Here is a 26790-nt window from a genome sequence, read left to right on the forward strand (position 1 = left end):
CTCCTTTTCCAGCTGCTTACAGAGCGAGAGTTCGGCCAAGGCGTCGGTGTCTGGGCGGTACCCTTGGAAGTTGAGCAGGAACTTGTCCCGGAGACTTCTCCAGGAATCAATGGACAGCGGAGGCAACCTGGTGAACCAGGTGAGAGCTGGGCCTTCGAGGGCGATGATGAAAGACTTGGCCATTGTGGCGTCGTCCCCTCCGGAAGATGCAACGGCGACCTGATAACTCATTATATATTGTGCTGGGTTGGTGCTGCCGTTGTACTTGGGATAGGTCCCTGCCCGGAAGTTAGCGGGCCAAGGCATCACTTGCAGGTGTGGCACCAGGGGACTTCGCTTGTCCAGGTAGTTGACCCCTTGGAATGGCGCGGCATGTGGGAAGGTGTGGTCGCGCTGGGGGAAACGCGGGTCTTGTAGTTGTGCGCGCTGTTGCAGGGGTGGCCCATGCTGCAGGCCGAGGTAGCCTTCGCGCGTGTCTTCCAGTTGCTGCTGCGGGGGTGGCCCGTGCTGCAGGCCAAGGTGGCCTTCGCGCTGCATCAGCGCGATCTCCCGCTCCAGGTCCTGGGCCTTCTGCTCTTCGTCGCGTATCATTTGCCGCACTTTGGCTAGTGCGGACACGCGCTGGCGCTTGGCCTCCAGTATCTCTTTCTGCCTCTGGAGATTGTGGTTCTTGAGGCGTAGAGCGCGCAGTTGTAGCTGTTCTTCCGCTGAGACGCCGAGGACTTCGCCGTCCTCGGTGAGGTCCGCGCCCTCCAGTGGGGTGAAGCCTGGGGGTGGCTGCGATTGTCCTTTAGGGCCGCTGGTGCGGAGGGGGTCGTCTTCGCAGGTGCGGAGAACGTCGTCTTCGGTGGCCTCTTGGTGGGTGGATTGGGTGAGGGCGAGGGCCTTGCCCTTCCTTGCAGCAAGTAGTGCTGCCTTCGCAGCCTCGTCAGCCTTCGGGTTAGCTTTCTTGGGTGCCATCGCGGGTGGTTTTCTCGTAGCACGAACGGTGGGCGCCACTTGTTGGACCTTGCTACCAGGCTCAAGGGGATCCAACGGGGATGAGAGTTGACGTAAACAGGGTTCTCGCACAAGATGGCAAAAGCTCTGTTAATCTAGCCTCTCACGGGCACTGTGCGGGGGTATTTATAGGTACCTGAGCGCCCAGCGTCTTGCGTTAAGGACACATGTGCCCTCAGACACCTAGGTTATCCCCAGAATATTCCCATAAAGCAGGGTTACAGACTGTAATTACAGGGACACCTTTACAAATTAGGCCCGTAACACGCAGCGGCCACGCAGGGCCCGTTACAATGGGCCGGATCACGCGTGGGCCTCCGAGCTGGACGAGGCCGCACGGTGGGATGACCTCGTCGCAGGCCTTCGTCTGATGTCGTAAGGGGCGAAGGGCGTCCCCGCCCGTTTTATCTCCGTTGGACCAACGACTGCAGCGAAGGCCTTGAGCGAAGGGTGGCGTCTTTGCCTTCGCCCCAACACATACCAAGGCATATAATAGACATTTCCAAGAGCTCATACACCCAAGTGCTTAATAGAATCACTTAGTGATTAGCGTATGTGCTTTGTGAAGTGCTTAGGTTAGTTAGACCGCTTTAGTGCTTGCTCTAGGTGAATCCTAGTTAGTTGAGTGAGTTTAGAAAAACCACACAACCCCTCAGCTCTTGCGCGAGCCGTTGTAATTGTACCGAGTGGGGCGAGAGTCTTGCGAGACCATGACAACCACATTTGTGTCACGGCCGCCACCGTGTACCTGAGGGAACGAGGCCCACGACGTTTTCGGCCGGAAGCTCGATAGTGGAGACGGCGGGGAGCGTCCGAGAGGAGCCGGAAGCGGAGCACCACTTGTGCATGGAGAAGGCCCGCAACTCTCTATGGAGTTACTCGACCGTGGTGCTTGGCCCTCGTGTGGGCTTCCCTTTGTGTAGGAGCACCAACGAGGATTAGTCGGGACCTTGCGTGGTTCCGGATACACCGGTAAAAATACTGGTGTCATCCACGAGAGTTTGCATCTCTACCTTGCTCTTTAGCTTTCGCATTTACATTAAGCATTTAAGTTTTAATCTTGTATTCATACCTACATTGTTTAGGATTGAAACTTAGCCATTGCGGTAGAAAAAAACCTAGTTTACACATTCTAGTTTGATTATTTGCATAGGTTGCTCTAGGGATTTATTTGTGGCCTAGTTTAGTGAAAGTTTTAGAAGTCCTAATTCACCCCCTTAGGCGTCACCTGTTGTCTTCAAAGGGAAAGTGAGAATGAAAGCTCAAATCAAGACCATAAGAACTCGCAACACTCGAATGCACTAGCCGCTAAGTCTCTCAAAACTCGAATCGATCAAATGCGGCGCGTGAATGGCTTAAAATGCTTGAGAGGTGTTGCACTTGATGTGTAGTATATTGGAGTAGTTCTTATGTCTTCAATGTGCTGGTTGGGGGTACTTATAGCCCCAACCCACCAAATAGCCATTGGAGTTATTGGGCTGAAAATCTCCTTTCTATGGCTGTGTCGAACCGCCTACAAACTACAGTGCTGATCCGATGCACCACTGGACCGTCTGTAACGGTCATAACACTGAGAGCAGTGGGCCTTTGAGATTGCTAGTCGATCGTTGGGCGCTTGTCGGTGCTCCACCGGACCGGTCCGGTGCCCTAGCTCCCGAAGTCCTGTTTTACACCCTCTTTGCATAAACGACCCAGATAGCCATCAGACCGGTCCGGTGCGTGAGCTGAGAAAAGGCCAAGTCTTGACCTCCCTACACGGACGGTCCAGTGCCCCAGCCAGCAGACCAATTCTTTCCTCTTTGATCAAATCTTCTTCAAAACTTTTTAACTAGCCTTAAGGATGTTCCTATGGCTTAGAAAAACATATGTAGTTACTTTCCAACTAGTCTAAGTCACGGATCTTGGACTTTTTATACTCCACCTAATATTTATGTTTTTGCTCAAACTAGCTCCAAATGAGTGATTTGTTGAATCTGAGCAATCCAACCTCGTTAGGTGTGACAATTCAGTTCCTAGGGGTATTTAGAACTTATTAAAAGTGTATAACTAGATATAGTTCATCTATTCCAAGTTTTACCCTCTTTTGGTTGGTTTTGAGTTATTTCTGACTTAGAATCTAAATTGTTGAACTTATGAACCTATGAATCAAAGACTAGGCAAAGTAGTTAGTCTATGAGGACATGAGTAGTATATCATCGAGTGTTATGATGGCTATAAGATGGTTGACAACCACTCTATGGTTGAGCAATCTCATGAGATAAACGTATTGTTGGTGAGCTCCAACAACTTGGACATATCTTGCTTAAACCATTTTGTGGCAAGGGCATCATTACCAAATTATCTCCAACTTAATGGAATTTTGTCATGGCTCTGAAACACATGAGGAAAACCATATCCATGGAGAATCTATTAGCATATCTTGATGTTAAAGAAAACCTTGAGCAAAAGATGGTGTATCCAAGACGCACTACAACACTTATGGCCTTCTATGACGAATAATCAATGACAATAGAGTAATTCGTCATTAGGTTACCTTCTTTATGACGATTTTTAGAAGATGGCTCGGTATAGTGACGGAAATTTAATCTTCGTCATTAAAACCATCATAACATAATCTAGCATCATGTTTGTGACAATTTTTTATGACAACATAGGAGCAGTCATAAGAATACATCGTCATAACTTCTCAACATAATAATTGTGATGACATTGCATGACAGTGTGTATTTGTCATAGACATGATGTATTTTTTAGAAAACACTATTATCCGTGTTATCACGCGTGACCTACCATTAAGGGTAGATCCCATTGCCACATAGACTTTTATGTTTGACATGTTGTGACACTGTTGGGAACTTGTTCTCAAATGCTATGAATTAAGAACAAGGCAACATAAAGTATTAAATGTTAATGTCCTTCGTCCATGAAACATTATTCCCTTGAGGATAATGAGCCTTGAACGAAGGTAGATGAGAATACGATTACGAAGCTTGAGTCTTCGTAATAAAATTTCAATAGATGTTATAAGACAACATAAGATAAAGGGTATAAAAGGAGCAAATAAATCATAGACGAATTATATTATATTTACTTAGTGTATTGAATCATTGAATACAATAATACCTCTGCCTTGGCAAAGGTTGGATTCCGAAAGATGCGATTGCAATTCCCAGAATGCCTGAACAGTAAAGGAATACTGTTCGCTATTTATAGGCACAGGACGCAGCCTGTGAGGAATTACAAGTATGCCCCTTATAAAAGTTTACAACATTGACTCAGACCTTTATGGACTAAAAGGTCATTCTATCTTTAAGTCGGTTTGTGATACCGAAGCTTCGTGAAGAGGAACCTTCGGCCATCTTATACAAACAGCTTCAACCGAAAGCCGCTTCTTCCTAGAAGACCTTCGGCGACGAAGCATAGACCCAACAGTAGCCCCTTTCGCGGTGCTAGATCGTTTTTCGTAACGAGCTTGATCCGTGAAAAAAGTCTCTTAAGCTTCGGAGCGCCGAAGGTCTAAAAAACACCTTCCCTGAGCTCGTTGTCGAGAAACGATTCAATTACCCAGCGCGTAGCGGCCCCACCTTGCAGAGTTACTGTTTGGTCTCTGCGGTCCACCACGCAGCGAGTGCGAGCGGGCGTCCGCCTGGTGTAAAAATCCTGGCGCTTCGCCTTCTTACCTGCAGTACTATATAAACAGACGAGTAGGTGTGAAGTTACCACAGCATTCATTGCTATTTGCACTGTTTTGCTGCCAAAATCTTTAGCCATCGCCGAAGCTTGACTCTCGGAATCGAACGAAGCTTCAGCTTGAAGCCTGCTTCGTCAGAAGAAAAAACTTCGGAAGAAAAAAGTATTAAATTTCCATAAATTCATAATTAAATGGCCAGAGTGCGTTCTACCGCCAGGGTTGAGCGTGAGGGAGGCGAAACTGAAGCTTCGGAGACTGTTCCCATCTCCGAAGCCATGCAACGATCCGGGCTAGTGACTTCGGAAAAGATCCCTAGTGATGATGCGGAACAAGCAATCGCTAAAGCAGAAGAAGAAGATATTGAGGAAACTGATCCCGAAGATGATTATCGCATTGCCATGCCAAGCAAACCCAGCCACTTGGACTTCGGGAAATCTACTGTTTCGAAGGCTGATCTCTCCAAGATGGTAAAGTCGGGCTTTTTTACTGAAAATCAGAAGAAGCTATTATGCTTTGGGGGAGAAGAGACTACCCCAAAGCCGGAGAAGGATAAAATTGTTATTTTCAAAAGCTTTCTAAAGGCTGGATTAAAATTCCCCCTACATGGGATTATTGCAGAGGTACTGAAGAGGTTCAGTATCTATTTTCACCAGCTGACCCCTAACGCTATCGTTAGGCTTAGTGTTTATATCTGGGCACTCCGAAGCCAAGCAGTGGAGCCATTTGCGGACAGCTTTTGCCGGGTTCACGAGTTACATTATCAGACGAAGGCTAGAAAGGATGGATTGCACGACAATTTTGGTTGCTATAACTTCGCCTATCGGAAAACCACAAAGTTTCCTGTAATCAGCTACCGAAGCAAATGGGCAGCAGGCTGGAAGTCAGAGTGGTTCTATGTCAAGGTTGATGACGACAAGGAAAAGCTTGTGCAAAGTCCACTCGAACTAATCTTCGGAGAAACCCGACCTCGCTGCAACATGACACCCGAAGGTCCAACACAACAAGCAATGAATGAATTCAGAATTATTGCAGAGCATATCAGCACAAGGGACCTAGTTCAGGAGTTTTTGGCTTTCAAAGTTTTTCCCAGTTTGAAAGAATGGGAAATGCCGAAGCTAAAGGGGGAAAAGAAAGAAGGTGAACTTGTACGTTTACCTTACTATTTCAAGTTTAAAAAGTACTTTAAAACACCTTGCCAAGAGTGGCTAGATACAATTGAAGTAATGTGCAATGAAATACTTGGCAATTATTCCAAAAAAGAAGATCAATTGATGACCGCAGCCTTCGGCACCCGTCCGAAGCGGAGGCTAAATCGAGTGCTGGACGCCTTGGGTTTCGAATACCCTGACTATGAAAATCTGAACAAAGGTGCCGGAGGCCAGAAAAGGAAAAGAATAACCGAAGCCTCAAATGAAGATGAAAAAGAGACACCAAAGAAGAAAATTCCAAAGAAAAGGAAAGCGTCTTCTCCGAAACGAAAAATATCCGACGAAGAAAAATCCCCCGCATCACCCTCTGCCACTGATGTGGAGGCAATTCTGAAGGTAATGACTGAATCCTTACCTGCGAAGCTAAGTCCACTGGGGCCTCAACTGACAAAGTTTTTTCAGAAGGACAAGGAGCCCAAAAAATCGAAGAAAATAATCAAAGCAAAGAGACAAAGAATTATCACTGTGACAGAGGTAATTGACAAGACACCGCCAAGAGCTGCAGCTCAGAAAACACCAGCGGCTGCGGAAGGGATAGATATTGAAATTACACCTTCGGAGGTCGCAGCTGCCGAAGCTGCCTCAGCTGAAGATTTGAACCTGGAGAGCACAATCGAACACATTGACAAAATACTGCTAGACATGGCTGCAGAAGAAGCTACCACCGCTGCCGAAGAGGCCGCGACCGCAGCGTCGGGGAAAGGGAAGGAAATTGTTGATGAAACTTCAGAAAATGAAGCCTTCATGTTCCAGAATTTAGTTGGAGAAAAACTGTCAAAAGCTGAAATAGAAGAGCTTAAAGAGTATGCCAAATCCTGCGGATACAAACCTGGAGCACTCCTCTTCGGAGGCATTGATGATGAAAAATTAGATTGTATTCGAGATTAAACTGGAGCCAAAGTTATCGGTACTCTGTCAAAGAGTATCGGTTTTCCGAAGCTAGAAACAGACATCAGCCGCTACCGACGACAACATATCGTTGGTAGTTTATTTTATTCCAATTTCAAGGTGAGCTACTTTTCCCTTAACTTTTATTGTTTCTAATAATGAAAACATGTCTGACGAAGGTTGTTTTCGTGCAGAGTATGCTGTTGAGCAAAGCCTTGAAAATGCAGCAAGATTTTGAAGATAAGAAGCACAAAGTTATAATTGAAAATTTGGAAAGCAAAATAAAGAAGCAATCAGATGCTATCGAGAAAAAGAACTTTGAGCTCCAGGCAACCGAAGGTTTATTGGCGGAAGCTGAAGCAAAAATAACAGAGCTGAACACGAAGCTTCTCCGCCAATCTGAGCAGTTCGAACGAGAAAAGCGAGATCTTAATGCAAAACTTGAAGCCGAAGCTCAACAAAATTCAGATTTGAGAAAACTATTGACGAGCCTTCAAGAAAAATGTTTGGAATTTAGCAACAAATGCATTCAACGATTAAGAAAAATTTTCCACTCAGTTGGAGCCAGCAGTGAAAAATTCACCCCCTCAGCTGAAGATCTACCGAAGACCTTCGAACATATTGAGGGTGAGATTGACGAGCTCGACGAAGTCATAGCTGGGCACGGTGACTTCTGTGCCTGGGTGGCTTCTCGGGGCACTGCTGCAGCTTTCCTAAAAGCTGGCTGCGATCATGGAAGGATTGTCAATAGGCCAAATTTCACTTTATCACCATCAATCCTAGATGACATTCCTGATCTTGCCCGAAGTATCTCTAATAGATTTGTGAAAATGATATGGACAAAAGGTGGGCGAGAAAAAGCTGGAGACAAAGCTCGGAGTCATCTTGAACCAGTAAGAAATCATACCTTGTGCTTACCTCTTCCTTCAAGCTCGATTTTGACTTACAACAACCTTATTCATGTAGGATGACGAAGCCAAAGCTGATGATTAGAAAATGACGCCGAAGCTAAAGCTCCTTGAAGATTAAATAGTAGACTGTAGACAGTACTTGAGAAACTTTTGAGATAACTTTTGTAAATGTAACTAAAACTTGTCTTTAATGAATTCTGTTCGTACCTTGTAATATATCCTTATCCATCCATTGATGTATGAGAAGTGCTTTGATGTGGATGAAATTTTCTTTTTTGAGCCGAAGACGAAAAAAAACACCTTCCCTTCTTTTCGTACGCAATGAAGCATAGAAAACAACATTCCCCTTCTTTCCGAAGCTCTCCTTTTTTGTATACGAAGCTCTTTCTTCCTTTTTTTTCCTTTTTGCCGAAGCAAGCACTTATGCCATGATGATGATTATCCTACATATGCCTGGATGGATGTTTATGAATGCAAATGCTATGATGTAATGTGATGTGCAAATGAATGTCCAAACGCGAATCCGAAGCCATACTCATAGCCATTATTTCCTTAGAGACAATCACACATCAGCTCTGCATTCCCTTAGGAACGACTTTGGAGCTTCTTCGCCTTTTACTTTCGGCGGAATCAGCGTTGACTTTTCGCTGTAAGCTCTGCATTCCCTTAGGAACGACTTTGGAGCTTCTTCGCCTTTTACTTTTGGCGGAATCAGCGTTGACTTTTCGCTGTAAGCTCTGCATTCCCTTAGGAACGACTTTGGAGCTTCTTCGCCTTTTACTTTTCGGCATTCGATGGTGCACTCAGCTTTTACATTTACATTCCTTGGGGGATTTTACTCTTATAGAACTAAAAAAGGAAATTACATATGATGGCCCCATTAAAAACCTTTCTCCCCCTTTAGAAAGGAAAAGGGTGCCATAAAAAAGAAAAAAAACATAAAAAATTTACATCAAGTTACACATAATATCGCCGAAGCTCATCAGCATTCCAAGATCTAGGAATGTCATTGCTGTCCATATCCTTCAATCTGTATGAACCGGGTCTTGACGAAGATGCTACTAAGAAAGGTCCGTCCCATTTCAGCTGCAACTTGCCCACTGTGTCTGGGTTGGCCACTCTCCGAAGCACCAAATGTCCTGGCTCAATATTCTTTAGCCGAACTTTTCTATCTCGCCACTTGATTGTTTCGGCTTGATATTTATTGATATTCTCCACAGCTTGAAGCCTGATCCCTTCTAAAGCATCTTTTTCCACAGAATAAGCATCTTCAGAACCTGATTCTGCCGAAGCTACTACTCTTATTGATCCAGTTTTTGCTTCCTCCGGAGTTATTGCTTCGTCACCGAATAATAACTTGAATGGAGTAAAGCCTGTAGACCTTGATGTTGTTGTGTTGTGGCTCCATACCACTTTGGTTAACTGTTCTGGCCACTTTCCCCTGGGTTGATTGAAGATTAACTTCATTATTCCTGTCATTATAATGCCATTGGCTCTTTCAACGAGTCCGTTTGACTCCGGATGCCTGACTGATGCAAAATGGATCTTCGTACCAATTTGATCACAGAAATCCCTGAAAGCTTCGGAGTCAAACTGTGTTCCATTATCCACAGTGATAACCTTTGGTACCCCGAAACGGCAAACAATATTCTGCCAGAAAAACTTTTGGACAGTGGCCGAAGTTATTGTGGCTAAAGGCTTTGCCTCAATCCATTTAGAAAAATATTCCACCGCCACTACAACATATCTTAGGTTCCCTTGGGCCGGTGGTAACGGACCTAACAAATCAAGGCCCCACCTTTGCAATGGCCAGATGGGTTGTATGAGCTGTGTTAAGGACGAAGGTTGTTTTTGATCTCTTGCACATTTCTGACAACCTTCGCACTTTTGAACTAATTCCGCCGCATCCGAAGCTGCCTTCGGCCAATAAAACCCCTGACGGAAAACTTTTCCAAGTAACGGCCTAGATCCAATGTGAGATCCACACAGGCCTGCATGTATTTCTTTCATCAACTCTATGCCTTCGGTCCTAGATAAACACTTGAGTAGCGGAGCACAAACTCCATGCTTGAACAAATCCCCTTCTATCATGACATATGGACGAGCTCTTGCCTCTATCCTCCTGTTATAAGCTTCGTCATCTGAAAGGAATTTTCCCTGAAGGTAAGAGATGATCTCAGTTCTCCAATCTTCACTATAAACAGGAGATATATTGAGAACTGCTCTTTCAAGAAGTTCCACCGAAGGTGCTTTTATTGTTTCGAAAAACACATCCGAAGGTAAGGGCAGCCCCTGTGCTGCTGACTTAGCTAGCAAATCAGCATGCTCATTTTGTCCTCGAGGGATATTTTTGACAGAAAATCCTTCGAAGGAAGCTTCAACTCTTCGAACCATATCCAGATATTTTTCAAGCTTCGGATCTTTAGCCTTGCAACTCTTGTCAATATGACCCAAAACAACCTGGGAATCAGTTTTAAGTATGGCCCTTCTGATTCCCATTGCTTTTAGCTTCCGAAGACCGAGAAGCAAGGCTTCGTACTCGGCAATGTTATTTGTGCAACTAAAATCAAGTTTTGCCGCATAGCAAGTTTTAACTTTGGAAGGTGAAACCAACACAGCAGCCGCTCCTGCTCCAAAGGTTCCCCAAGACCCATCGCAAAACACTGTCCATGCTTCGGCGTCTTTATTTGTTTCTTCCTCCTGAGCCCCTGGCGTCCAGTCAGCAATGAAGTCTGCTAACGCCTGGGACTGAATCGAAGATCTATGAACATATTCAATACAAAATTCGTTGAGCTCTGCAGCCCATTTTCCAATCCTTCCAGTAGCTTCTCGGTTCCTCATAATATCCTTCAGAGGTTGTGAAGAAGGAACAATTATGTTGTAAGCTTGAAAATAGTGCCGAAGCTTCCTGGATGCCATCAAAACAGCATATAACACCTTCTCTAATTCTGTGTAGTTTTTCTTTGATATACTAAGAACTTCAGATACAAAATACACTGGGACCTGCTTCCTGACTTGGCCATCAAGCTTCTCCTGGACAAGTGCTGCACTTACCGCTGAGTGCGAAGCTGCCACATATAATAACAAAGGAGCCCCTGGCGTAGGTGGAGTTAATGCTGTTAGATCTATCAAATACTGTTTCAGCTCTTCAAAGGCCTTCTGCTGGATTGGTCCCTATTGGAAGACTTCGGCTGACTTCAGCACTTCGAAGAATGGTAAGTTTCTCTCTGCTGATCTGGATATGAATCTATTGAGAGATGCCAACCTTCCTGTCAATCTTTGAGCCCCCTTTTTTGTAGTTGGTGGCTCCATCCGAAGTATAGCTTCAATTTTACTTGGATTAGCTTCAATTCCCTTTGTTGAAACCAAGCATCCAAGAAATTTTCCCTTCTTTACTCCGAAGACGCATTTTTCTGGATTCAACTTTAAACCAGCTTGTCTGAAACTGGCGAAGGTCTCCTGCAAATCAGCAATATGATTCTCCTGTTTCGTGCTTTTTACAATGATGTCATCAACATAAGTTAGCACATTCCTGCCTATCTGAGACTGGAGAACCTTCGCAGTCATTCTGCTGAAACTTCCTCCAGCGTTTTTGAGCCCCTCAGGCATCCGAAGATAGCAATATGTGCCACTTGGGGTTATGAAGCTAGTCTTCGGCTCATCTTCCTTCTTCATCCAGATTTGGTGATAGCCTGAGTAACAGTCTAGCAGACTCATGAGCTCTGAAGAAGCTGCTGCATCAACTAAAGAGTCTATCCTTGACAATGGGAATTCGTCCTTCGGACAAGCCTTGTTGAGATCTGTAAAATCGATACACATGCGCCACTTGCCATTGGCCTTTTTTACCATAACAGTGTTAGCTAGCCATTCTGGGTATTTTACTTCCCTGATAACTCCTGCAGTGAGGAGTCTTTTGACTTCGTTACGAGCACCTTCGGCCTTATCATCAGACATTTTCCGAAGCCTCTGCTTTCTGGGTCTGAAGGATGGGTCAACATTGAGCGAGTGTTCAATAACATCCCTATTTACTCCGCAGAGATCATTGGCTGACCATGCAAAAACATCTTTGTTGTTGAACAAAAACCTTATCAAGGTTTTCTCCTGCTCTTCGGATAATTGAGAGCCCAACATCACCTTCTGCTCTGCTATGTCCTCACATAAGAGCATAGGCTTCGGCTGATCTGCTGAAGCTGCTTTCTCCCTTCTGAATTTGTACTGTTCACAAGCTTCAGCTCCATCTATGTTATGGATTGCTTTTGAGTCAGTCCAGTTTCCTTCGGCCCTTCTGGCAGCTTCCTGACTTCCATGAATAGCGATGGGTCCTTGATCCGAAGGTATCTTCATGCAAAGATAGGCAGGATGAAGAATTGCTTCGAAAGCATTGAGGGTGCCACGACCAATAATTGCATTGTAAGGGTATTCCATGTCAACAATGTCAAACACAACTTGCTCAGTTCTAGTGTTGTTGATGAACCCGAAGGTCACTGACATGGTGATCTTGCCCAGTGCTACAATCTGTCTTCCTCCGAAGCCACAGAGAGGATGTGTAGCATCATGAATCTTATCTTCTGGTTCTTGCATTTGTCTGAAGGCCTTAGCAAATATGATATCAGCTGCACTGCCTGTGTCAACCAAGACATTGTGGACCAGAAATCCTTTGATAACACAAGAGATAACCATGGCATCGTTGTGTGGGTAATCCTTGAGCTGAAGGTCCTCTTGGGAGAAGGTAATAGGAATGTGAGACCATCTTGACTTGATGAAGGGTCCTTGCACCCCAACATGCTGTACCCTTCTCTGTGCTTCCTTCTTCTGTTTCTTGTTAGCTGGCTCTGAGGACGAACCACCTGTGATCGGAAGCACCAGCTTCGGGTCCGAAGCAGCTCCAGCTTGATTGTTGAACGAAGCCATCAGCTCAAAAAGTGGAAGTGAGTTCACCGGAGGTGGGCGCCAATGTTGGGAACTTGTTCTCAAATGCTATGAATTAAGAACAAGGCAACATAAAGTATTAAATGTTAATGTCCTTCGTCCATGAAACATTATTCCCTTGAGGATAATGAGCCTTGAACGAAGGTAGATGAGAATACGATTACGAAGCTTGAGTCTTCGTAATAAAATTTCAATAGATGTTATAAGACAACATAAGATAAAGGGTATAAAAGGAGCAAATAAATCATAGACGAATTATATTATATTTACTTAGTGTATTGAATCATTGAATACAATAATACCTCTGCCTTGGCAAAGGTTGGATTCTGAAAGATGCGATTGCAATTCCCAGAATGCCTGAACAGTAAAGGAATACTGTTCGCTATTTATAGGCACAGGACGCAGCCTGTGAGGAATTACAAGTATGCCCCTTATAAAAGTTTACAACATTGACTCAGACCTTTATGGACTAAAAGGTCATTCTATCTTTAAGTCGGTTTGTGATACCGAAGCTTCGTGAAGAGGAACCTTTGGCCATCTTATACAAACAGCTTCAACCGAAAGCCGCTTCTTCCTAGAAGACCTTCGGCGACGAAGCATAGACCCAACAGACACACAACAATGTGTTACCACAATCAATTTTTTCTCATAATAAATAAATATATGCTCAGATAAAAATAAAAAATACAATATGAAGTACTTGAAACTATGACCTAAGGGTTGGTCGAAGACTCATCCTCCACTAGAATGTTGACATATTTGTATCATATCTAATGTTAACACTAGAAAACCAAGAAAACCAATTGATGAATTGACCAAGACCCGGGCCGAAGCGACCATAAGCTCTAATAGTAGCATATAAATAAATTGTACGGCGAAACAACATTATCATAGATGTTAAAGATGACATACAAGTTATGATGTAGCTCCTTCAAAATGTATCATGTGAACATCAACATCAGTGCTTCTTGCTCCAGAACCTTGAAGGAAATCATATTAAGAACGCGATTTGAACGGTAATGTTGAATAAATTTAATAATATTAGTAATTGGTACATACCACTAGTACGAGGTAGATTCACCCTGCGGGTTCTCATGCCTTGAAAATAATCCAATATCTTTGCATCCTCAATGCTTGTAAATATATCCCTCTCAATATAACACACCATACGATGGTTAAGCCATTCGTCTCCTGTCTTATTCCGCAACTCAGTTTTAATGATATTCATAGGTGGGAAAGCTCTTTCCACAGATGCTGTTGCCACTGGTAAAATCAAAGCTAATTCAATGAGACGATATACAAATTGAAAGACAACATGCCTGTCACTCTGAACCATTCTCACAGCAAGATCACCTAGGTCATTGCAACTTAGAATATCTGGATCAGCTCTCATATCAATAATGAATATCTCAAGTTGGTCTTTCAAAACTATGCAATCATATGTAGAGAAGTCCACATCATACAATTTAGCAAGCTCAATTAACTTATCTCCATCAAAATTGGCAAAAGAATTTCTTGGATCAAGGCAGGCAATGCATCTCAATAATCGGGTAGATCTTTCACCAAAACGGTTGTTCAACTCCATAATAAGTTGGTCAAGCACCACATTAAATATTTCATGTTTCAAGTGATGATGGTAAGTTATCAATTGACCTCCACGACCTCTTGAGCGACCTCTAGCAGTGGTTGTATCCAACATGTTTGGCACAATGATATTATATTGAATGCAAAATAATTTTGTATCCTCAAATAGATCTTCCCATCCATGTTGTCTAATTTCATCAGTTTGTTGCAATGTGGCACCAATCAGTCCTATGGCACGAACAATATTTTGATCTTTCTTTTGCAAGCATTGGGATAAATCATTAGTCTTACCCAATAATTTGATAACAAAATGCATAATAAGCACAAACTCAAAAGTCTCCATTTGTTTTAGCAAACCAGATGCAGTAGTTCTTTGAGAACTAGGACCATCTTGACATATATTCTCTAATACCTCCAAGACTGCTTTCCACATATAATGAAGACGACACAATGTTTTGTGGTGTGATCCCCACCGAGTGTCCCCAGGCCTTGCAAGATTAGTTGCTTGGTTTTTCCCTCTTTCAGAAAAAAATTCACCCATTTCTAAACTATGCACAAGGTTGTCATGATGTTCTTGGGCCAACTGATCATGTCTCTTACAAGATGCATTGACAGTGTTAACAATTAATGTGGTATAGGTAACAAAATCCGTGTCAGAAGGGCAACATTTGGCAACAGCAACAACCACTAATTGCAATTGATGGGCAAAATAATGTATATAAAATGCATAGGGATTTTCATCCAATACCCGTCGTTGTAGCCCATGGAATTCACCTCTCATGTTTGATGCCCCATCATAGCCTTGCCCTCGTATTTTTATGTATGGATAAACCATGACTGAGAAGCATAGAGTCCAAAGCTTCCTTTAGAGCTATTGAAGAAGTGTCTGAAACATGTTGAATTCCCAAAAATCTTTCGATGACATAGCCTTTGTTGTTCACATACCTATATCACAACACATAGAAGCCAATTAAATCACAAAACATGTACACTTGTTGCTTAAATAAAAATGCTAACCTTGCAATAATAGCCATTTGCTCTTTTATAGAGGCATCCCGAGACTCATCAATAAGAATGGAGAAATTTTTATCCCCAATATCATATAAAATAGCTTTGGAGGTCTCTTTTGCACAAGCCTCACACAGTTGCTTTTGTATTTTTGGTGAAGTCAATGAATGGTTAGCAGGAGAATCACCAAGAAGGTTTTGAACAGCTTTACTCCTCTTTCTAAACCAATCAACAAATTCAAGAAAGTTTCCCTTATTGCAAGAGGTAGAAGACTCATCATGACCACGAAAGGCAAGAGCTTGCAACAAAAGAAATCTCACGATACTCAACATTATAGTGATTCGATTCAAATATTCTTCTTCATGCTTCTTAGAACCACTTGCCATTGCGTGTCCAACACTTTGCCTTTGATTTCTAAAATCCTCACAATGTTTCCTAGCTTTATTATGCAAGCTATCCACCTTCCCAACATGCTCAACAAAAGATTTTGTTGCATTCTTCCAATTACAAAAACCCTTGCTTGTGAATGCATCAATACCAAAATTTTCATATCTTTGTTGTTTGAATAGATAACAGTAAAAACAAAAGGCAGCATCTTTGGTAACACTATGCTCTAACCAATTATGGTTCTTGAACCATGAATCATGAAAACTTCTTTGTCGGTCTCCCATCTTCTTTTTAGGATATATATGGCCAATTGGTTGACATGGACCCTGTAACAAATACTCTCTTCTAACAGCATCCCTAATGTTAACATCGTATTCATCAATTGGTTTTCTAAGCCTAGGATCAACAACTATATCGAATACCTGCTCAGAAGGTGGAATTTCTTGCTCTTGTTCATGTGAAGTTGGATTTAGTACTGCCTCAACAGTAGCCTCCTCAGTTGAAATTTCTTGGGCTTGATTGTTACTAGTTCCGGTTCCCACTGTTGGTTGAGAATTGAGGTTTGATCTTGGCTGCACATTAGGCACGATGGGTGTTAGAGCTGGATAGAAAAATGATTCCAATGTTCTATGCCTCTTCTTCATTTTGAAGGATGGACGACGCGTGGCCGGGCGGGCGAGCCAGCGAGGTGCTGACTGATTGGTGACTCGGACACTCAGTGATGGTGAGCCGCAGGCCGCAGTCGCAGCCGCGACGGCACACGACGCGTGGCCTGGCGGCTGGCGGGCGAGGGCCGACCAGCTGGGGGGTGAGGCGAGCCGCACCGCAGCGGCCAGCGGCTAGCGGGCACCGGGCGCCGGGCGCCGGGCGGGCAAGGGGCGAGGGCTGGGCGAGGCAACCGCGCTTGCCGCTTGGACGAGACCGCGCTTGGGCAGTTGGGCGACGACACTGGGAGCCTGGGACTGCGCTTGGGTAGTTGGGTGAGGGGCGCAGGCGCGCAGCGCAGGACGCATGGCCGGCGACTCGACGAGGGCAGCGGCTGGCAGGTAGACTAGGGTTCCTGACTTCCTTCTGTTCTGGGCTGCGAGCCTGCGACAAAATTTCTATTTTTTTTGGGCCTGCACGCCCTGGGCCGTGGCCCAGGTGGCCATGGGCGTCGGTCCGCCCCTGGGCTCATACAATGTTTTAACCTCCATAAATTTTATCTGACCCATATAAACAGAGACACAATTTCTCTCATTTTTTTATACCTATGTGCCGGTGGCACACCATGACCTGGGACATACCTCATAAAAACTCGAAACCCTCCTTCAATTTCTGGGCCCATCAGACCCATACCTCCTGAGATTATTGTCGTTATGGAACACGACATAGGGATTCGACGAAATGGTGAAAGGAAAGTGTTGGGGACTTGTTCTCAAATGCTAAGAGTTAAGAACAAGGCAACATGAAAGGTGTTAAGTATAAAAATCCTTCGTCCTTCAAGACATTATATCCCTTCGGATATAATGAATTCCGGACGAAGGTTATGAAGAAAGAAACCTTCGTAAGCTCGATAGATGATAAGGAAGAATTCATATACGAAATACAAAGAATAATATAGATATTATCATCAACTTATTTTTATTTTCATTATTATATTCAGAATAACAAATTACAAAAGTACCTTCGGATTGACAGAAAGCAAAGGTACAGGCGTGATGCGAAAAGCGAATGCCAAGTCAGCGTGAACAGTACGGGAGTATTGTTCATCTATTTATAGGCAGGGGACGCAGCCCATGTAGAATTACATTCATGCCCTTTACATTTATCAATAACTCTATAGTAATTCTTCGGGGTCTAATTTGCCTTTTCATCTTTATGTCGGTTCTCCTTTTCTGTTGTCATGTCGAAGCTTTTCTGCGCATAGCTTCGTGATCATCTTATCCTTCGTCATAATCGCCTTCCGTCTCACTCAAGCTTCGTCCTGACCGTACTCTTGTATACTCATAACCCGATTCTGAAGATACCTGTTCACATATTTCACTTGGAAAACATTGTCAAATCATGTTTTTGAGGACCTTCGGAAGCCGAAGGCCCCCAACAGTAGCCCCTCACAATATTAATTTGCTGGAATAATAAATTCATATTGCGACATGGACAAAGGCTTTAAGCCGAAGGTCCGAAAAAACACCTTCCCTTTGCTAGAATAGCAACAGTCATTGACAAGCGGGACCCTCCAGTTTTCAACGCACTAGGTATATAAATAAGAGGTCACCACGAGTTTATTTGGCACGCTTTCTTGCCATCTGCTCTTGCTCACTCGACTTTTAGCCCGTGCGCAACAACACTTGCTTGGCTTTTTAAATTTTTAAGCTTCGGATTTGGGAGCACTTTCTCAGTGTTTGCGAAGATGTCTGAAGATAAGAAAGCTGTTGCTGAATCGAAGCTGAGCCTTTCTGAGGAGATGCATCTCGGGTTTTGTCGGGGACCATAATTAGGGGTACCCTCAAGACTCCTAATTCTCAGCTGGTAACCCCCATCAGCACAAAGCTGCAAAGGCCTGATGGGTGCGACTAAGTCAGGGATCGGTCCATTCGAGGGACTCGATCACGCCTTGCCCGAGCCCAGCCTCGGGCAAGAGCAGCCGACCCCGGAGGATCTACGTCTCGCCCGAGGCCCCCCTCCAGCGACGAACATACTTCCGGCTCGCCCGAGGCCCAGTCTTCGCCAAGAAGCAACCCTGGCCAAATCGCCACGCCAACCAACCAAATCGCAGGGGCATTTAATGCAAAGGCGGCCTGACACCTTTATCCTGACGCACGTCCTCCAGTCGACAGAGCCGAAGTGACCGCAGTCACTTCGCCGCTCCACTGACCGACCTGACAGAAGGACAGCGCCGCCTGCGCCGCTCCGACTGCTGTGCCACTCGACAGAGTGAGGCTGACAGGCAGCCAGGCCCGGCCTCAGGCATTGTAGGAAACTCCGCTTCGCCCGACCCAGGGCTCGGACTCGGGCTCAGCCCCGGAAGACGGCGAACTCCGCTCCGCCCGACCCAGGGCTCGGACTCGGGCTCAGCCCCGGAAGACGGCGAACTCCGCTCCGCCCGACCCAGGGCTTAGACTCGGGCTCAGCCCCGGAAGACGGCGAACTCCGCTCCGCCCGACCCAGGGCTCGGACTCGGGCTCAGCCCCAGAAGACGGCGAACTCCGCTCCGCCCGACCTAAGGCTCAGACTCGGGCTCAGCCCCGGAAGGCGACGAACTCCGTTTCGCCCGACCCCAGGGCTCGAACTCAGCCTTGGCCACAGCCGACAGTCTCTGCCTCGCCCGACCCAGGGGCTCGGACTCGACCTCGGCCTCGGAAGATAGACTCGACCTCGACCTCGGAGGAGCCTCCACATCGCCCAACCTAGGGCACGGACCGACCACGTCAACAGGAGGCGCCATCATTACCCTGCCCCAAGCTGACTCAGGCTACGGGGAACAAGACCGGCGCCCCATCTGGCTCGCTCCGCCAGAAAAGTAATGATGGTGCCCCGCACGCTCCATGACGACGGCGGCTCTCAGCCCCCTTACGGAAGCAAGAGGACGTCAGCAAGGACTCGACAGCCCCGGCAGCTGTCCTTCCGCCAGGCTCCAGCGCTCCTCCGACGGCCACGACACCACACGAACCGGGTGCCAAAACCTCTCCGGCTGCCACGATGGCATGTACTTAGGGCGCTAGCTCTCCTCCGCTAGACACATTAGCACTCTGCTACACCCCCCATTGTACACCTGGATCCTCTCCTTACGCCTATAAAAGGAAGGACCAGGGCCCTCTAACAGAGGGTTGGCCGCGCGAGGAAGAGGACGGGGCTGGCGCTCGCGTGAGGCCGCTCGCACCCTCCCGCGTGGACGCTTGTAACCCCCTACTGCAAGAGCACCTGACCTGGGCGCGGGACAAACACGAAGGCCGCGGGATTTCCACCTCTCTCTCTCCGGCTGCCTTTTTTCCCCTTCGCGCTCCGTCTCGCGCCGACCCATCTGGGTTGGGGCACGCGGCAAATTTTTCACTCGTCGGCCCAGGGACCCCCCGGTCTCGAAACGCCGACAGTTGGCGCGCCAGGTAGGGGCCTGCTGCGTGTTGACGAACAGCTTCCCGTCAAGCTCCATATCGGCAGTCTCCAGCAACCTTTCCAGCCCAGGACGGTGCTCCGTTTCGGGAGTCTTGAGTTCATGTCCCTCGATGGCAGCTACGACATGATACTCCTTCCCCCGCCGTGCGACAGCGATAATGGCGGCCGACAGCCCGCCCGCCGGCGGCGGAATCGACGACGTCTTCCCCGCGTGGTGGAAGAACAACATTCGAGCTCACCCCGCCCTCTCCCCCGCCGACGGAGGAGGAGGCGGGGCAACCAAGGCCAAGCAGGGGCAGCACCTCGTCGGCTGTCGAGCGAGTCAACGGCGCCGGCACCCCAACGGGGGGCACATCGGGCATCGACCTCGCGTTTGAGACGAAGACGAGCGCCATCTCCCCGCAACACGCCAATCCCAAGCAAACGGACGACGCCAGCACGCTCACGAAAGGCTTGCTGGGCGTCACCCTCGTACTTGAGACGACAGTGCAGTCAGTCCCTGACGTGACTTCGTCACCGCCTGTCGACCAAGAGGTACCCACCGATTCCCATCCCGTGCCCTTTGGATTCAGCCTCGACCCGCCAAGCGACCTCGCTTTGGCGGACGCTCTCGTAGAGGCGAGTCCAAACCCTCTGGGGTTTCGTATGCGGTCACCCTAGGACCGACTGACGGACGTCTCGACCTACGGGCCCTCGGGGTCCGAGGAAGATGACGAGCCCGACTTCTGTTGGGATTTCTCCGGACTTGGTAACCCCAGTGCCATGCGGGACTTCATGGCCACGTGCGACTACTGCCTTTCTGACTGTTCCGACGGTAGCCGCAGCCTCGGCGACGAGGACTGCGGCCCAAGTCGTGAATGTTTCCACGTCGATCTAGGGGTCCCTCTGAAGGCAACCATCTTGGTATGCCGGAGAACGGTGATCTCCCTAGGCCTGTGCCTCGCGTTGACATCCTACGGGAGCTAGCTATGGTCCCCGTTCAGGCGGGGGGTCATGACCCACAGCTCGAGCAAATCCGCGGGGTGCAGGCCAGGCTCGACGAGGGAGCAGGAACACTTGAGCCGATCCGCCGGGACATCGGGCAGGAATGGGCGGGCCAACCTCCGGCCGGGGAAGTGCACCATCTACCCCAGGGCTTCCAGCACCGCATCGCCGACGATGTCAGGGTGAGGCCGCCACCCGCTTCCAATGGAGTCGGCCAGAACCTGGCTGCAGCAGCAATGCTTCTCCACGCGATGCCAGAGCCATCAACCACCGAGGGGCGGCGAATCCAGGGAGAGCTCAAGAATCTCCTGGAGGGCGCCGCGGTCCGACGGGCTGAAAGCTCCGCCTCCCAAAGGCAGGGGTACCCCTCGGAACATCACGCCGCGACTTCCTGATTCATGCGAGAAGCCTCGGTCCACACCAGGCGCACGCGCAACACAGCGCCTGCGGCCCCGGGTCACCTCGGCAACGAGCACCATCACCGCGACCGTCGAGCCCACCTTGACGAGAAGGTGCGCCGAGGCTACCACCCCAGGCGTGGGGGACGCTACGACAGCGGGGAGGATCGGAGTCCCTCGCCCGAACCACCCGGTCCGCAGGCTTTCAGCCGCGCCATACGACGGGCGCCGTTCCCGACCCGGTTCCGACCCCCGACTACTATCACAAAGTACTCAGGGGAGACGAGACCGGAACTGTGGCTCGCGGACTACCGGCTGGCCTGCCAACTGGGTGGAACGGACGATGACAACCTCATCATTCGCAACCTCCCCCTGTTCCTCTCCGACACCGCTCGTGCCTGGTTGGAGCACCTGCCTCTGGGGCAGGTCTCCAACTGGGACGACCTAGTCCAAGCCTTCGCCGGCAATTTCCAGGGCACGTACGTGTGCCCTGGGAACTCCTGGGACTTCCGAAGCTGCCGACAGCAACCGGGAGAGTCTCTCCAGGACTACATCCGGCGATTCTCAAAGCAGCGCACCGAGCTGCTCAACATCACCGATTCAGATGTCATCGGCGCGTTCCTCGCCGACACCACCTGCCGCGACCTGGTGAGCAAGCTGGGTCGCAAAACCCCCACCAGGGCGAGCGAGCTGATGGACATCGCCACCAAGTTCGCCTCTGGCTAGGAGGCGGTTGAGGCTATCTTCCGGAAGGACAAGCAGCCCTAGGGCCGCCCACCGGAAGATGCCCCCGAGGCGTCAACTCAGCGCGGCGCCAAGAAGAAAGGCAAGAAGAAGTCGCAAGCGAAACGCAACGCCGCCGACGCGGACCTTGTCGCCGCCGCCGAGTATAAGAACCCTCGGAAACCCCCCGGAGGTGCCAACCTCTTCGACAAGGTGCTCAAGGAGCCGTGCCCCTATCATCAGGGGCCTGTCAAGCACACCCTTGAGGAGTGCGCTATGCTTCGGCGCCACTTCCACAGGGCCGGGCCACCCGCGGAGGGTGGCAGGGCTCGCGACGACAACAAAAAGGAAGATCACCAGGCAGGAGAGTTCCCCGAGGTCCGCGACTGCTTCATGATCTACGGTGGGCAAGCGACAAACGCCTCGGCTCGGCACCGCAAGCAAGAGCGTCGGGAGGTCTGTTCGGTGAAGGTGGCGGCGCCAGTCTACCTAGACTGGTCCGACAAGCCCATCACCTTCGACCAAGCCGACCACCCCGACCACGTGTCGAGCCTAGGGAAATACCCGCTCGTTGTCGACCCCGTCATCGGCGACGTCAGGCTCACCAAGGTCCTCATGGACGGAGGCAGCAGCCTCAACATCATCTACGCCGAGACCCTTGAGCTCCTCCACGTTGATCTGTCCTTGGTCCGGGCAGGCGCTGCGCCTTTCCACGGGATCATCCCCGGGAAGCGCGTCCAGCCCCTCGGACAACTCGACCTTCCCGTCTGCTTCGGGACGCCTTCCAACTTCCGAAGGGAGACCCTCACTTTCGAGGTGGTCGGGTTCCGAGGAACCTACCACGCAGTACTGGGGAGGCCATGCTACGCGAAGTTCATGGCCGTCCCCAACTACACCTACCTCAAGCTCAAGATGCCGGGCCCCAACGGGGTCATCACCGTCGGCCCCACGTACCGACACGCGTTCGAATGTGACATGGAGTGCATGGAGTACGCCGAGGCCCTCACCAAATCCGAGGCCCTCATCGCCGACCTGGAGAGCCTCTCTAAGGAGGTGCCAGACGTGAAGCGCCACGCTGGCAACTTCGAGCCAGCGGAGACGGTTAAGTTCGTCCCCCTCGACCCCAGCAGCGACGCCTCCAAGCAGATCCGGATCGGCTCCAAGCTCGATCCCAAATAGGAAGCAGTGCTCGTCGACTTTCTCCGCACAAACGCCGACGTTTTCGCGTGGAGTCCCTCGGACATGCCTGGCATACCGAGGGATGTCGCCGAGCACTCGCTGGATATCCGAGCCGGAGCCCGACCCGTCAAGCAGCCTCTGCGCCGATTCGATGAAGAAAAGCGCAGAGCCATAGGCGAGGAGATCCACAAGCTAATGGCGGCAGGGTTCATCAAAGAGGTATTCCATCCCGAATGGCTTGCCAACTCTGTGCTTGTGAGAAAGAAAGGAGGGAAATGGCGGATGTGTGTAGACTACACTAGTCTAAACAAAGAATGTCCGAAGGTTCCCTACCCTCTGCCTCGCATTGATCAAATCGTGGATTCCACTACTGGGTGCGAAACCCTGTCTTTCCTCGATGCCTACTCAGGGTATCACCAAATCAGGATGAAGGAGTCCGACCAGCTCGCGACTTCTTTCATCACGCCCTTCGGCATGTACTGCTATGTCACCATGCCGTTCGGCTTGAGGAATGCGGGTGCGACGTACCAGCGGTGCATGAACCATGTGTTCGGCGAACACATTGGCCGGACGGTCGAGGCCTACGTCGATGACATCGTAGTCAAGACGAGGAAAGCCTCCGACCTCCTTTCCGGCCTTGAAGTGACATTCCGATGTCTCAAGGAGAAAGGCGTGAAGCTTAATCCCGAGAAGTGTGTCTTTGGGGTTCCCCGAGGCATGCTCTTGGGGTTCATTGTCTCCGAGCGGGGCATTGAGGCCAACCCGGAGAAGATCGCGGCCATCACCAGCATGGGGCCCATCAAGGACTTGAAAGGCGTACAGAGAGTCATGGGATGTCTTGCGGCTCTGAGCCGCTTCATCTCACGCCTCGGCGAAAGAGGCTTGCCTCTGTACCACCTCTTGAGGAAGGCCGAGTGCTTCACTTGGACCCCTGAGGCCGAGGAAGCCCTCGGGAACCTAAAGGCGCTCCTCACGAACGCGCCCATCTTGGTGCCCCCCGCTGCCGGAGAAGCCCTCTTAATCTATGTCGCCGCGACCACTCAGGTGGTTAGCGCCGCGATTGTGGTTGAGAGACGAGAAGAGGGGCATGCATTGCCCGTCCAGAGGCCAGTCTACTTCATCAGCGAGGTACTGTCCGAGACCAAGATCCGCTACCCACAAATTCAGAAGCTGCTGTACACGGTGATCCTGACGCGGCGGAAGTTGCGACACTACTTCGAGTCTCATCCGATAACTGTGGTGTCATCCTTCCCCCTGGGGGAGATCATCCAATGCCGAGAGGCCTCGGGTAGAATCGCAAAGTGGGCGGTGGAAATCATGGGCGAAACAATCTCGTTCGCCCCTCGGAAGGCCATCAAGTCCCAGGTCTTGGCGGACTTCGTGGCTGAATGGGTCGACACCCAGCTCCCAAAAGTTCTGATCCAGCCGGAACTCTGGACCATGTTCTTCGACGGGTCGCTGATGAATACAGGAGCCGGCGCAGGCCTACTCTTCATCTCGCCCCTCGGGAAGCACCTACGCTACGTGCTACGCCTCAATTTCCCGGCGTCCAACAATGTGGCTGAGTACGAGGCTCTGGTCAACGGGATGCGCATCGCCATCGAGCTAGGGGTCCGACGCCTCAACGCTCGCGGTGACTCGCAGCTCGTCATCGACCAAGTCATGAAGAACTCCCACTGCCGCGACCCGAAGATGGAGGCCTACTGCGATGAGGTTCGGCGCCTAGAAGACAAGTTCTATGGGCTCGAGCTCAACCACATCGCCCGGCGCTACAATGAGACTGCGGACGAGCTGGCTAAGATAGCCTCGGGGCGAACAACGGTTCCCCCGGACGTCTTCTCCCGAGACCTGCATCAACCCTCCGTCAAGATCGACGACACGCCCGAGCACGAGGCACTCTAGGCCCAGCCCGAGGTACCCTCGGCTTAGTCCAAGACACCCTCGGCTCGGCCCGAAGCACCCTCAGCTCGGCCCGAGGCACCCTCGGTTCAGCCCGAGGTACCCTCGGGCCCCGAGGGTGAGGCACTGCGCGTCGAGGAGGACCGAAGCGGGGTCACGCCTAATCGAAACTGGCAGACCCCGTACCTGCAATATCTCCATCGAGGAGAGCTACCCCCCGACCAAGCCGAAGCTCGGCGATTGGCACGACACGCCAAGTCGTTCGTCTTGCTGGGAGATGGGAAGGAGCTCTACCACCACAGCCCCTCAGGCATCCTCCAACGATGCATCCCCATCGCCGAAGGTCAGGAGCTCCTACGAGAGATACACTCGGGGGCTTGCGGCCATCACGCAGCACCTCGAGCCCTTGTTGGAAACGCCTTCCGACAAGGTTTCTACTGGCCAACGGCGATGGCCGACACCACTAGAATTGTCCGCACTTGCGAAGGGTGTCAGTTCTATGCGAGGCAGACCCACCTGCCCGCTCAGGCTCTGCAGACGATACCCATCACCTGGCCTTTTGCTGTGTGGGGTCTGGACCTCGTCGGCCCCTTGCAGAAGGCACCCGGGGGCTACACGCACCTGTTGGTCGCCATCGACAAATTCTCCAAGTGGATCGAGGTCCGACCCCTAAACAGCATCAGGTCCGAACAGGCGGTGGCGTTCTTCACCAACATCATCCATCGTTTTGGGGTCCCGAACTCCATCATCACCGACAACGGCACCCAGTTCACCGGCAGAAAGTTCCTGGACTTCTGTGAGGATCACCACATCCGGGTGGACTGGGCCGCCGTGGCTCACCCCATGACGAATGGGCAAGTAGAGCGTGCTAACGACATGATTCTACAAGGACTCAAGCCTCGGATCTACAACGACCTCAACAAGTTCGGCAAGCGATGGATGAAGGAACTCCCCTCGGTGGTCTGGAGTCTGAGGACAACGCCGAGCCGAGCCACGGGCTTCACGCCGTTCTTTCTAGTCTATGGGGCCGAGGCCATCTTGCCCACAGACTTAGAATACGGTTCCCCGAGGACGAGGGCCTACGCCGACCAAAGCAACCAAGCTAATCGAGAAGACTCGCTGGACCAGCTGGAAGAGGCTCGGGACATGGCCTTACTACACTCGGCGCGGTACCAGCAGTCCCTGAGACGCTACCACGCCCGAGGGGTCCGGTCCCGAGACCTCTAGGTGGGCGACCTGGTGCTTCGGCTGAGACAGGACGCCCGAGGGCGGCACAAGCTCACGCCTCCCTGGGAAGGGCCGTTCGTCATCGCCAAAGTTCTGAAGCCCGGAACGTACAAGCTGGCCAACAGTCAAAGCGAGGTCTACAGCAACGCTTGGAACATCCAACAGCTACGTCGCTTCTATCCTTAAGATGCTTTCAAGTTGTTCATATACCTCGCTCCCACGCAAAGTTTAGTCATCAAGGAAGGGTCAGCCTTGCCTCGGCAAAGCCCGACCCTCCCTCGGGGGCTAAAAAGGGGGAACCCCCTCTGCGTCGAAATTTTCCTCGAAAAAAGATCCTTTCTGCCAGAATGTCTTACGAGCTTTTCGACTACTTCGAAAGTGGATCCTGAAAACGACGGAGTACACGTAAGCAGCCAAGGCTGACCGAGCCGAGGGACTCCTACGCCTCTGGGATATGGATACCTCACTCATCACCTTCTGCGATAAGTAACTCGCGTTCGGATAAGTGTTTCCGTGGATCGAACAAGTCTTCACGTTCAAAAGCTCCTCTGCCGAAGCGATTCTTCGGGCCTTCTCGACTGCGTCGGTGACAGAACCCTATGGACGGGCAAGAGTGCGCGTAAGCGGCAAGGCCGACCGAGCCGAGGGATTCCTACACCTCCGGGATACGGATACCCCAC

The 26790-nt window shown here is 49.7% G+C and overlaps 1 protein-coding gene across 1 annotated transcript; it reads right to left on the bottom strand.

Moving 5' to 3' along the window:
* Positions 1–13541: 13541 nt before the first annotated feature.
* Positions 13542–14325, bottom strand: LOC109944500 (uncharacterized). Its single transcript, XM_020549282.1, has 3 exons — positions 14280–14325; positions 13686–13889; positions 13542–13606 (listed from the first exon to the last, which is right to left on the bottom strand). The coding sequence occupies exons 1-3, from the start codon at positions 14323–14325 to the stop codon at positions 13542–13544; spliced, it is 315 nt and encodes a 104-aa protein (XP_020404871.1).
* Positions 14326–26790: the final 12465 nt, after the last annotated feature.

Source organism: Zea mays, chromosome 2, assembly GCF_902167145.1.
Source record: "Zea mays cultivar B73 chromosome 2, Zm-B73-REFERENCE-NAM-5.0, whole genome shotgun sequence".
Classification (NCBI taxonomy): Eukaryota; Viridiplantae; Streptophyta; class Magnoliopsida; order Poales; family Poaceae; genus Zea; species Zea mays.